The sequence below is a fragment of the Hyla sarda genome, chromosome 4 (genome assembly GCF_029499605.1).
Source record: "Hyla sarda isolate aHylSar1 chromosome 4, aHylSar1.hap1, whole genome shotgun sequence".
NCBI lineage: Eukaryota > Metazoa > Chordata > Amphibia > Anura > Hylidae > Hyla > Hyla sarda.
The window spans coordinates 223,558,072-223,570,076 of NC_079192.1; the positions used below are offsets into that span (position 1 = coordinate 223,558,072).

Below are 12,005 nucleotides of genomic sequence, written 5' to 3' on the forward strand. Positions count from 1 at the left end.
TTGCTTCATCACCTAACTGGGACATTTGATTGAGAGCACAGAAGCAAGATTGGCCTTCCTTTTCTTGGAAATGTTTCCAGTCCTTCTATCTAAATTCATTTCTCAACCTTCCATGTCTATCCCACTAACTGCTTGCTCCATGAGAAACTTGCTCATCTTAAGATTATCAATAACCTTCAGTGTGGCATTTTGCTCCTCCAGATCTCTGATGCAAGTTTCCAGATGGGCAAAATGCTTACATCTGCAACAGCAGTATTCACCCTGGAACTACTGCATCAGTCATGCATCTATGGCATGGTTTGTCATGGAGATAGAAAGCCTATTTGTTATTACTAAATTACAATATCCTGAGAACAAACAAAATCCGCACTTACCAGTCCAGCGAACTGTAATAGATTTATTCAGGAACATAAACAGCAGTAGACAACATGCAAAACACAGTTCCAAACAGCAACAGGTCAGGATAGCAGGTGAGTGGATCACAGGTGTGGGGTGGGAGAATGAAGGCAACAAGTCATTTCACGTCATAACTGACTCTTCATCCGGCTTGTCTGAAGGGGATGTTCCCTGGATTTTTATACCTGTGATCAAGTGGGGGAAACTCTTAGCAACAGCAAAAACCTTTATAGTGAAATAAAATATGGAAGGAAGAACAGATCACGATATTACAATGCATAATTAAAAACATCACAGACAAGTAAATTTTCATATTTCATGTACATGCAACAGTTAGATAAGGCTTAAGAATACATAACTCAAAACAAAGAAAAAGGACTACAGAAACTGTGAGAGATCGCTGCGCTCGTTTAGCCCCAAAGCTCCAGTGGCATCCAACCGGATGATCCACTTGGCTTTTTGTTGGAGCAAACGAGTGTCGCGATCAATCCCTCTCTCCGGAAACACTCTCAAGTCCCATGAATTTTAAGTCAGCAGGACTACTGCTGTGACTGTCTTTTACATGAGAAATAAACAGAGTTGCTCCCTTATCTGTTCGCAGAGAATAAGAATGTTCTCTGATGCGCTGACATTTTTTGTCTTCCCCACATAAAACCTCCCGCAGGGACGATAAATGCAATATAGTACATGGGTGTTTCTGCAGGTTATCAGCTGGTTTACTTTAACCTCATATCCTCCTATTTTACAGTAGCATTTCCCTGCATTATGCTGACAAAAAGAGCAGCTTCTGCAGGGAAAATTCCCTATGGGGATAGTGTTCTGAAACCAGTTGACAGAGCTTTTGTGGATTTTATGTTTCTTCATCTTTTTGATATAGTCACCTATGGTTCCTGTTCTTTTGAAAGTAACTATTGGTTTATGGATAGCAACAGACTGTAAGTCTGGGTCATTCTCGACCATAAACCAATGTTTACGAATAGAATTCTTTATAAGTAGAGGTCTCCTATCTAACTTGGTGGCCTTCTCTAAGTCTTGCTGTATAATATTGATAGGATGACCTCTCTGAACTAATCTGAGCTTTAATTCGAGTTGCGCTCCCGCACCACAGATGAAAAATCTTTATCCACGTTTTTCAAAACATTGTGCATGTAATAGTCTTTTCTCCAAACAGAAATTAAAGACACTGAAAAAGAAAAATTTGTACATGATAAAAATTATTATAAGCACCACCATGAATTTACATGGGCAAAATTTAAGAATCCAACCATTGCCTATAAAAAGAAAAACAAGTTTGTCACCGATTTTTCCACTACTGAATCCGAGGGCAGTACGTCTGACGACCAGGATGTGAATTATCCCAGTACATCTTCTGCCATTAAAGGGACTTATCCTCTAAGAGAAAGTCAATCTCAGGAGGGTCGCCATTCCAGTTGTGCATCAGCCAATAGAGGTCTTCACCCATTAGGAGGAGGAAAAGGAGAGGAGGCCGCCGGAGGAGGAACAGACAGTTGGAGAAAAGGGAAGAAAAGGAAATCTGTGTCTTGGCGCAGGACTTGTAGACAATGTGATAAACTTGACTCCGCTAACCCTTTCATTAGACTGTACCAAAGCACTATCTAAGGGACTTAATTTCGGATTAAATGAAAGTTTCTTGTTAGCACATTTCTAAATAGATTTCTATAAAGCAATTAGAAAAATGAATTACAAGAGGATAGGATTAGCGGGTTACTACATGATGACCCCCCCCCCCCCTTCTTTTTTTCTAGGAGGTAATCTGTCAACTTTCAATCCCCCTATTCCAATAGGTAGTTCTTTGGAGATTTTTCAAAAAGCAGTTTAAATGATGTTAAGGCCCTAATCTATCCTAAGTCCATTTCTAATCTTACTGACTCAGAAAGAACAGCGCTTGATTGGCTAGCTAGTCAGCCAGGTATTATAGTGTGTAAGTCTGACAAAGGTGGTGCAGTGGTCTTATGGTCTAAAGCAGACCACGATTGGGAGGTCAACAACCATCTCTCCAACACTGAGACTTATGAGAAGTGCACCAGTGATTCATCTTCTCTTAGGAATACACCTCTCAATCAATTGAAAAAGAATTCTATTCGTAAACATTGGTTTATGGTCGAAAATGACCCAGATTTACAGTCTGTTGCTATCCATAAACCAATAGTTACTTTCAAAAGAATGGGAACCATAGGTGACTATATAAAAAAAGAAGAAACATAAAATCCACAAAAGCTCTGTCAACTGGTTGCAGAACACTATCCCCATAGGGAATTTTCCCTGCAGAAGCTGCTCTTTTTGTCAGCATAATGCAGGGAAATGCTACTGTAAAATAGGACAATATGAGGTTAAAGTAAACCAGCTGATAACCTGCAGAAGCACCCATATAGTATATTGCATTTATTGTCCCTGCGGGAGGTTTTATGAGGGGAAGACAAAAAGACCTCTTTTTCAGCGCATCAGAGAACATTCTTATTCTCTGCGAACAGAAAAGGGAGCAACTCGGTTTATTTATCATGTAAAAGACAGTCACAGCAGTAGTCCTGCTGACTTAAAATTCATGGGACTTGAGAGTGTTTCCGGAGAGAGGGATTGATCGCGACACTCGTTTGCTCCAACAAGAAGCCAAGTGGATCATCCGGTTGGATGCCACTGGAGCTTTGGGGCTAAACGAGCGCAGCGATCTCTCCCAGTTTCTGTAGTCCTTTTTCTTTGTTTTGAGTTATGTATTCTTAAGCCTTATCTAACTGTTGCATGTACATGAAATATGAAATTTTTCCCTGTTTTGTGATGTTTTTAATTAGGCATTGTAATATCGTAATCCGTTCTTCCTTCCATATTTTATTTCACTATAAAGGTTTTTGCTGTTGCTAAGAGTTTCCCCCACTTGAGCACAGGTATAAAAATCCAGGGAACATCCCCTTCAGACAAGCCGGATGAAGAGTCAGTTATGAAGTGAAACAACTCGTTGCCTTCATTCTCACACCCCACACCTGTGATTCACTCGCCCGCTATCCTGACCTGTTGCTGTTTGCTGTTTTGCAAGTTGTCTTCTGCGGTTTATGTTCCTGAATAAATCTATTACAGTTCCCTGGACTGGTGAGTGCGGATTTAGTTTTTTCTCTGGATATTGCTATTGCATCTGTGCACCCCGCACCGGGAACCAGGTCTGACAGCCATACATATTCATATAGTGGGGATTTGTAGAGGTTTGTGAGTGATGCCGCCGCATACATTGTCTCTTATCTGTGCACGTCTACTATTACTAAATTACATTTGCACATTCATTTGTACGTTTATGTGTAAAGTTCAGCAGCTGTCTATGATAAGTGTTCAGTCATGAAAATTGTCTCTCCTTTAGAAAGGAAGAAAACTGACCCTTTAGTTCCACCTATTCCTTATATATGAACTCTTAGTGATTGATATCAATTTAATGTTTTCTTTATAATACTCTTAATCTGTTTCTGTCCATAAAATATTGCATGAACTTGTGAATACATTGCTGCATATATTATAGCCTAGTGTCTTGCACACCATCCATTTTAATTCTGTTTCTGAGCTACTATAAAATTACCACTACCCTCTGAATGTTTAGGGTCTGTGGGAAGGTTGTGTTGGAAATTTAGCATTCTTTAGTTTTTACACCAGGCAACATAAATCAGTTTGACAAACAGCTTCTAAGAATGCCATGTAACAAAAAGCTCTATACTGTAGGAGATGAGCCAAACTGAAGTCAACTAACATTTGGTTGGTTGGTTTCTGTAACAACCAGCAGGAATTCAGTATTCAATACCTTATTCAGTACCAGTATTCAGTACCTTAGATGTTGTATTGTTAGGTCGGGTTCCTGCTTTATTTATACCCAGGAAATAGACTATTAATTTCCATCTCCTTGCACTGGGCTTGTACAAAATAGCAGAATGACAGTAGAAAAAGAGCCCCTACAGATTTCTCACCACAAACTATATATTACATGAGTTATATAAGGGCTGTGTACATTATATTGTGATTTAGGTTTTCTGCTTTAAATAAAAAATAAAATACCATTTTAAATTTTTTTTAAATCAACTGGTGCCAGAAACCTAAACATATTTGTAAATGACTTCTATTAAAAAATCTTAATCCTTCCAGTACTTATCAGCTGCTGTGTAATCCACAGGAAGTTCTTTTCTTTTTTAATGTCCTTTCTGTCTGACCACAGTGCTCTTTGCTGACACCTCTGTCTGTCAGGAACTGTCCAGAGCAGCATAGGTTTTCTATGGGGATTTTCTCCTACTCTGGACAGTTCCTAAAATGCACAGACGTGTCAACAGGGAGCACTGTGTTCAGACAGGAAATTCAAAAAGAAAAGAACTTCCTCTAGAGCATACAGCAGCTAAGTACTGGAAGAATTAAAGGGTTATTCCGGGCAAAAATCTTATCCCCTATCAAAAGGATAGGGGATAAGATGTCTGATCGCAGGGGGCCCGCTGCTGGGACCCCCTGCGATCTCCCTGCAGCAGACCGCATTCTATGCCTATCTGCGTCTGAAGTTTTGGTAACCTCCGGGCTTCCGAGACGGGGACGTGACGTAATAGAAATGAATGGAGGGGGCGTGGCGTGACGTCACGTCCCCGTCTCGGAATCCTGGAGGTTTCCAAAGCTTCAGACGCAGCTACGCATAGAATGCGGGCTGCTGCAGGGAGATCGCGGAGGGTCCCAGCGGCAGGCCTCCCGCAATCAGACATCTTATTCTCTATCCTTTCTATAGGGGATAAGATGTCTTTGCCCGGAATATCCCTTTAAGATTTTCAAATAGAAGTAATTTACAAATCTGTTCAACTTTCTGCCACCAGTTGATTTAAAAAAAAAAAAAAAATGTTTTAAAGTGGAGTACCCCTTTAAGCTTAGGGTAGCTACAAAAAGTGGCAGTGTGTCCATGCATTACACAAAAAGTAAAAGTATTTAATTGAAAATGTGTAATACTTTTTTCCCTATGGTGAAAAGGAGGGTAACAGTAGGTGAGGAGGGCAGATGGTTATCTGTGAGCAGGTGAGTAAGTAGCCATTCATAGTGCAGTGGCAGCAGGGTTACTGTAGGTCATAGGCTTGCTTGAAGAGAAGTGTCTTCAGGTTGCTCTTGAAGGCCTTGATGGTGGGTGAGAGCCTGATGTGCGAGGGTAGAGAGTTCTAGTGTATGGGGGAAGCACAAGAGAAGTCTTGGAAAAGGTTGTGTTAGGTGCGGCTGAGGGAAGAGAACAGGTGGAGGTCTTTAGAGGATCGGTGATTACATGAGGGGGGAATCTGGAGATTAGGTCAGAGATGTATAGGGGAGACAGGTTGTGGATGACCTTGCATATTGTGATTAACAGTTTAAACTACATTTGTTGAGCAACAGATAGCCAGTAAAGGGATTGATACTGGGGATAGGCAGAGAAAAAGCGAGATGGGAGATGGATCAGTCAAACAGCAGAGTTGAGGAGGGATTGAAGGGAAGCAAGAGTGTTTAATGGAAGGCCACAGAGGAGGATGTTGCAGTAGTCCAACATGGGGGAAAAATTATGAATTCCGTTTTATGAAGGGAGGAGAAGGAAGATATGGCTGACAGACAATCTGGGATTATAGATAGGAGAGAAGTGACATCTGCGCCAGAGAAGTAGACTTGAGTGTCGTCAGCATGGAAATTGTGTTTGCTGCCATGGGATACTATAATCTGTCCAAGGCCAAGGGTATAAATAGAGAAGAGTGGGGGCCCAAGGACAGAGCCTTAGGGGGAATCAAACAGTGAAAGGGGAGGTGATGTGTAAGTGAGTGGGAGACACTGAACGTGCAGATGGTGAGTTATGAGGAGAATCCAGGAGAGGGCTAAAATTTGAGATGCCTAGGGATGAAAGAATTTGTAGGAGGAGCGAGTGGTCGAAAGGTAAAAGATGAAAGATAAAGAGCTCAGTGGAGTGCTATATGTTTTTATTTTTTTTTATTTATTTATTAATTTTTAGTTCCTTGTGTATTTGCAAAATAGAAAATAATTTTGTTTTTTGAAAGTAAATGTAAACTTAGAGGTCATCCAAGAAGACACAGGACCAAGTCCACTACACGTTTAATACAACTGAAAAAGTAAATGTATTGTGTACATGGTAACATGAGACCTTAAAAAGTCAATGGGGGAGATTTATCAAAGGATTTAGACTGGTTTTTCTTGTCTAAATTTGTCGCACAGAAAGTCGCAGTCTAAATATGTGCGACTTTTCCGCGACTTTTGCTCTAGAGGATTTTTAGAACATGATGCATTCTAGTCTATTTTAGACTGAAATGCATTGGAAAATGCATTGGTGCTGAATTTATCAAAAGCGACTTTTCAGCAACAAGTCGCATAGTCTGAAAGTACGCCGAAATGTCAGACCATGTTGGAGCAGGTTTAAATATAGACTAAAGCATAGATCATGCAGTCTGCACAGAATTTATCAAGAGCCTTGCACCATTTGATAAATTAGGTGCACAATAGACCAGACTAACCCTCTGTAGTTTGGTCTATATTGATGCGGGACATAGACAACTTTGATAAATATCCCCCAATGTTTGTGCTTCAGACAGTGTTTTAATTATAATTTGCAGATTGTGAAACTGAATGAATTAGTATTCTAAATCTCTTCAGTGATTCTCTTTACAGGTTTCAGATGGAGCATTATGTTTGCATTCTGCTAAATATTTTCACATTTTGTCTGAAAAGTAATGCTTAATGCATTCAGATGTTTATGAATATGGATTTAGAGTTGTTTTTGTATAGAAGATAGAAATCCTCCTCATTTAATTCCCCATGCTTAATGCAAATGATTATACGAAAATACAAAAGCTCTTACTGCCGCTGAGGTTACACACAAAACAATTGTGAAAGTGTTCTTTGTAAAATTATCTAACTGTATATTGCCATTGACAGCTGTTTTACTTTTTAGGTCTAAGCCAAATTCATTGCCTGAAAGACGTATACCTGAGCCTTCTCCATCATCAAGAAGAAAAACATATGAAAGGAGTGGGGAAAAGATGAATAAACCCAAAGAACAAAAATTGTACGTATGTACCATGGCCGCCGAGTTCTAGCTTAGTTTGGTTATGTTAGTCTGTTATTTTCTCTATAAATTGGTTGTGTGCTGGGGTTGCTTCCAAGACAGGACCACAGTCATCAAGAGATATTTAAAATTTCCCAAATGTTACACATTGAGCCACCCAGTGTTTACAGATGTATACACAATAGGCATTGATGCCCTGGCTTTACAATATAAATGCCTTTTTTTGTTGTGTAAGCCTCAATTTTTTTGTTGGACAACAGGAGTTGCCATGTTATTCACAAGACTTATTCATTAATCATCTAAATTGCTGTTTGGAAAGCAGGCTTGTATAGCATGAGTCATTTTACCTTACTGACTTCCATCTTTTATAACCCATTAAAGTGCACATTCCATGTTCTTTTTTTCTTGTAGCTCAGATTCGGGAACTTCAGAGGCTAGTCTGTCACCTCCTTCTTCCCCAACAAGCCGAACCCGTAATGAAATGAATGTTTTTAGCCGCCTCACAGTTTCTCAGGGAAGCTCAACATGTCAGCAGGATAAGTAAGTCTTAGGGCAAGAAGTCAGCCCCTACAATGGCAGGCACAGCAATGCAGTTTTAGAATGGAATGACAGATTTTTGCATTCTGTCATTTAAAATTTTAAGAAATTATTTTTCATCAGTTTGTAGTATTTGTCCTATATGTGCAGAATTAATCTGTTCCTTTTTTACTACCTAAGATGATAATATCGTACAGGGGAAGTAACAAAGATACTGTACAAGAGCTGGGAGATGAATTGTACAATGATGGGTTTAGGGGTGGGGAACCTTTTTTCTGGCAAGAGACATTTGGATATTTATCACTCATGGGTCATAAATGATCAACTTAAAAATTAGGTTAATTCTACTTGGTTTAACACTTAATTAACTCACCTCTAATGTGATGGCTGAAACTGCTTCTCTTTGGTATTGATTATGTTTCAACTCACAACTACTTTTTAAGATTTACTTCAATCAGTCTGGAGGTAGCCTGCCCCTCTCGGTAGAAGGACTGCCTTGAAGATTTAACCCCCCCCCAAAAAAAAAAAAGAAAAGAAAAAAGAAAAAAACCCTCATACTTCCTCACAGTCACCACGGTCTTTTCCTGCATCTAGGCTGCAGGCAGCTTTCTCTTGCAGCCACTAGAGGCCACAGGTATGACTCTTACTTTGGGCTAGAGGTTCTAAAGCCTAGGATGCGGTAAGACCTGTGGCAGTGTCACAGGTGTCCAAGCCCGCTCTGTCTCCATCTTTCCCACCAAAATGCTGTGACACCCCTTGCCAGTTCTCACGTTTCTCAAAATGGGAACCATTGGCAGGCCAGATAAAATTATGTTGCAGGTCTTATACAACCTGTGGCCCAGACATTCCCCACCAGGGCCGGACTGGGACCAAAAATTGGCCCGGGCATTTCAGACTAAGCAGCCCATATATTTTTTTTTTTAAACCAAATTTCAAATAATGAAATATAATATACGGATTCTGCATTTTCTGTTATATTTAGCATGTAAGTCATTGGCATTATGTAAAGTAATGATAAAAAAATAAAAGCACAATGCAATACACAGTGCATTATCTTTACTAAACCCCTTAAGGACTTAGGACGTATGAGTACGTCCTAAGTCCTGTCCCTGTCTATAACGCGGGGTCCCGGCGCCTATTCACAGCCGGGACCCGCGATCGTTCGGCCACGCACTATTAACCCTTCCGATGCGGCGCTCCTTTTCCTGCATGTATTTATGATTTTTTTTCTGAAGTAATACAAAATCAAACCTATACAAGTAGGATATAATTTTAACCGTATGGACCTACAGAATAAAGATAAGGTGTCATTTTTACAGAAAAATGTACTGCGTAGAAACGGAAGCCCCCAAAATTTACAAAATGGCAGTTTTTCTTCGTTTGTCGCACAATTTATTTTTTTCCCGTTTTGCTGTGGATTTTTCGGTAAAATGACTAATTTCACTATAAAGTAGAATTGGTGGCGCAAAAAACAAGCCATAATACTGATTTTTAGGTGCAAAATTTAAAGGGTTATGATTTTTTAAAGGCAAGGAGGAAAAAACGAAAATGCAAAAACGTGAAATCGCTCGGTCCTTAAGGGGTTAAAGATAAAAAAAAAATTCATAACAATACAACATTTTACAGTTTTTGGCATATACTTTTCCAATTCAAAAGCAAAAAAAAAAAGAAAAACTATGGATTCAGCAATTTTCGTAAAAGATCACTGGTTTCTGCAACTCTGTCAATGATGTCATCAGAATCAAGATTCATTAGTATATCTTTTTCTGTTGCCATCAGCATGAGAGATCTTAAATGCTCCTGAGATATAGAACTTCTCAGACAGTCCTTTATATACATTACTGTGGAGAAACTTCTTTCACAGGCGACTTGAGTGAAAGACAGTGTAAGAAGAAATTTGTAGGCTAAACCAATGACATTGTAGGCTTCAGGTAACATATGATAGCGCTGTAGAATCTTGTAGCAGCAGATAGCACAGTTTGTACATGCCATGCAAGACTTGTTCACCAGTTCTGTTTCTTTGCTATACCTGGTGTTCAATATTTACCCCTTCTGTAATCATATATTCTTCCAGAGCTGATGTTTTCAGTCTGTCCCACTGCAATGCAAAACTTGCCAGTTGGGAACACAAATTTTCGGAAAGTTGCTTCCTCATCAAATTTAACCAACCGTCGGCTGAGTTCTTCCAATACTGGTGCTTTTAGTCCAGATTTTTTAATGCCAGAAAAGCTGCTGGGCTCCAAACAAGCAAAGTCAACATAGAGGGTTCCACTGGATAGAAAACTGTGATCCATGCTTTCTGTTACTGTATCTAGGAAGACATTGTGAACATGTATTCTGTATGATGACACAGCATCACAAACTGATTCATCTTCAGCAGACTGCCATTTGTTGTCTTTCCTTATTCTTTTTGAAGGTAAAGTGGTCTGTACTTTAAGCTCAAACATTTCTTGGTCTTGAAACTAAGAATTTGCCCACTTTACAAAATTAGCAGCAGTCATCTGTACTGAATCAAAATCTCTGGGAAAATTTTTAAGTTTTTCGTATGTTCCCTGTACAATCTGAAAAGCTTTTGAGTTGTCCACTTGACTTTTCTGCGGATATTTGGACAATGGCGTTGTTAATTCAAATATCAGCATAAAAATGTGGGCAATTAGAATGGTTTCATATTTGAGCAGGGCTTCTGCATACCATTTTGCTTTAACATGCACCTCGGGTTTTGAGGACACATTCTCTTCAATGCTGCTCAAAGTTTGAATTAAACAGAGCAGATTCTGGATTTGAAAATTCCCCAAACATTTTTCTCAGATCTGCATCTTTTGACCACCACTGAGTTTCACTAATGACTGAAATTCTTCAATAGTGAGAGTCTTTAATTACTTGCTCCCAGATATTCATAAGCTGGTAAGAATCTCTATTAAATACCACAATGTCATTCAACAAACTGAATAGTGTTGCGCTTGCAACCACTACTTTTGTTGTTTCTGCAAGGACCAAATTCAGATATGGATTTGCCCTGGTGATTCAGCTGACAGCCAGGAAAAAAATCCATTCTATTGGCCCTGCATGATTGCTGCTCCATCAGTTGAGCTGCCATTGCACTTTGTGATGTCAACTTTGCATAATTTTAGGGCTTCCTTTACCTGTTTAAAAAGATTAAGTCCCGTAGAAGACTCAAATTCAAGGACCGCAATCAGCTTCTCATTGATGTAATCCGTTATATAACGAACAATGACAGAGCATTGATCTTTGGAGGTGAGATCTTCAGTTGTATCAACTTGAACTGAAAACATCCCAGCTTCCATCACTGTGTTTGAAATATTTTCCTGCATAAGATGCCGAATAATTTTTAACAATTTATTAACGGTAGTTTTTGGGAGCAGTATTATTAATGATCCTCTTCCTTTCCCTCCAGAGGACTGCAATTTCTTACTGTTTTCAATACCGTTGTTAACGTGATCTTTCATGAAGATGTCATAATTGCTAAGTAGAAGGAGTTCTAAAAAATTGCCATGCGCCATGGTCTATCGTTATGTCCTCTAAATTGTATGCAGCCTCATCTGTACCTCCTCTATAACTCCTCTATAACTCAACCCTTGTTTTCCTATGAATTTTACATCATCTACTACCCGCTGCAGTACTTGCCACCTGTTTCTTACTTGTTCTTGCTTTACAGACATATGCAAAGGTAAATCATCAATACCAGCACTGCTGGATTTCAGGAAAAAGGCTGGCATATCTATAATCACTGTCTCCTTTGGTAATTTTGTGTGCCCCAGTTCTGTATGTTCTTCATTGGACATTAATTCTGCACCTCCCTTCTGTTTTTTTTTTTTAGGCATTTTTTTTTTTATAATCTATGTAAAATAGAAAAACAAATAAACAAACAAAAAAATCAATATGGACCTGCCTGCTGGGATCGCCAACATGTACCTCAGGTTAGGTGGCTCTTCAGTTGTTGCAAAGCTATAATTCCCATCATGTCTGGAAAGCCTCCTGCATTATGGGAGTTGTAGCTGTGCAA

The 12,005-nt window shown here is 39.4% G+C and overlaps 1 protein-coding gene across 8 annotated transcripts in view; it reads left to right on the forward strand.

Moving 5' to 3' along the window:
* KIF21A (kinesin family member 21A) overlaps nt 1-12,005 on the forward strand; it is a 186,443-nt gene that overhangs the window by 137,456 nt on the left and 36,982 nt on the right. For 6 of the 8 annotated variants that reach the window (XM_056573650.1, XM_056573645.1, XM_056573648.1 and 3 more), the window contains 2 exons: nt 7,331-7,444; nt 7,856-7,984. In XM_056573650.1, the coding sequence (XP_056429625.1) occupies nt 7,331-7,444; nt 7,856-7,984 (243 nt within the window). The remainder of the gene's footprint in view (nt 1-7,330; nt 7,445-7,855; nt 7,985-12,005) is intronic. The other 2 variants (XM_056573651.1, XM_056573652.1) reach the window with 1 other exon arrangement.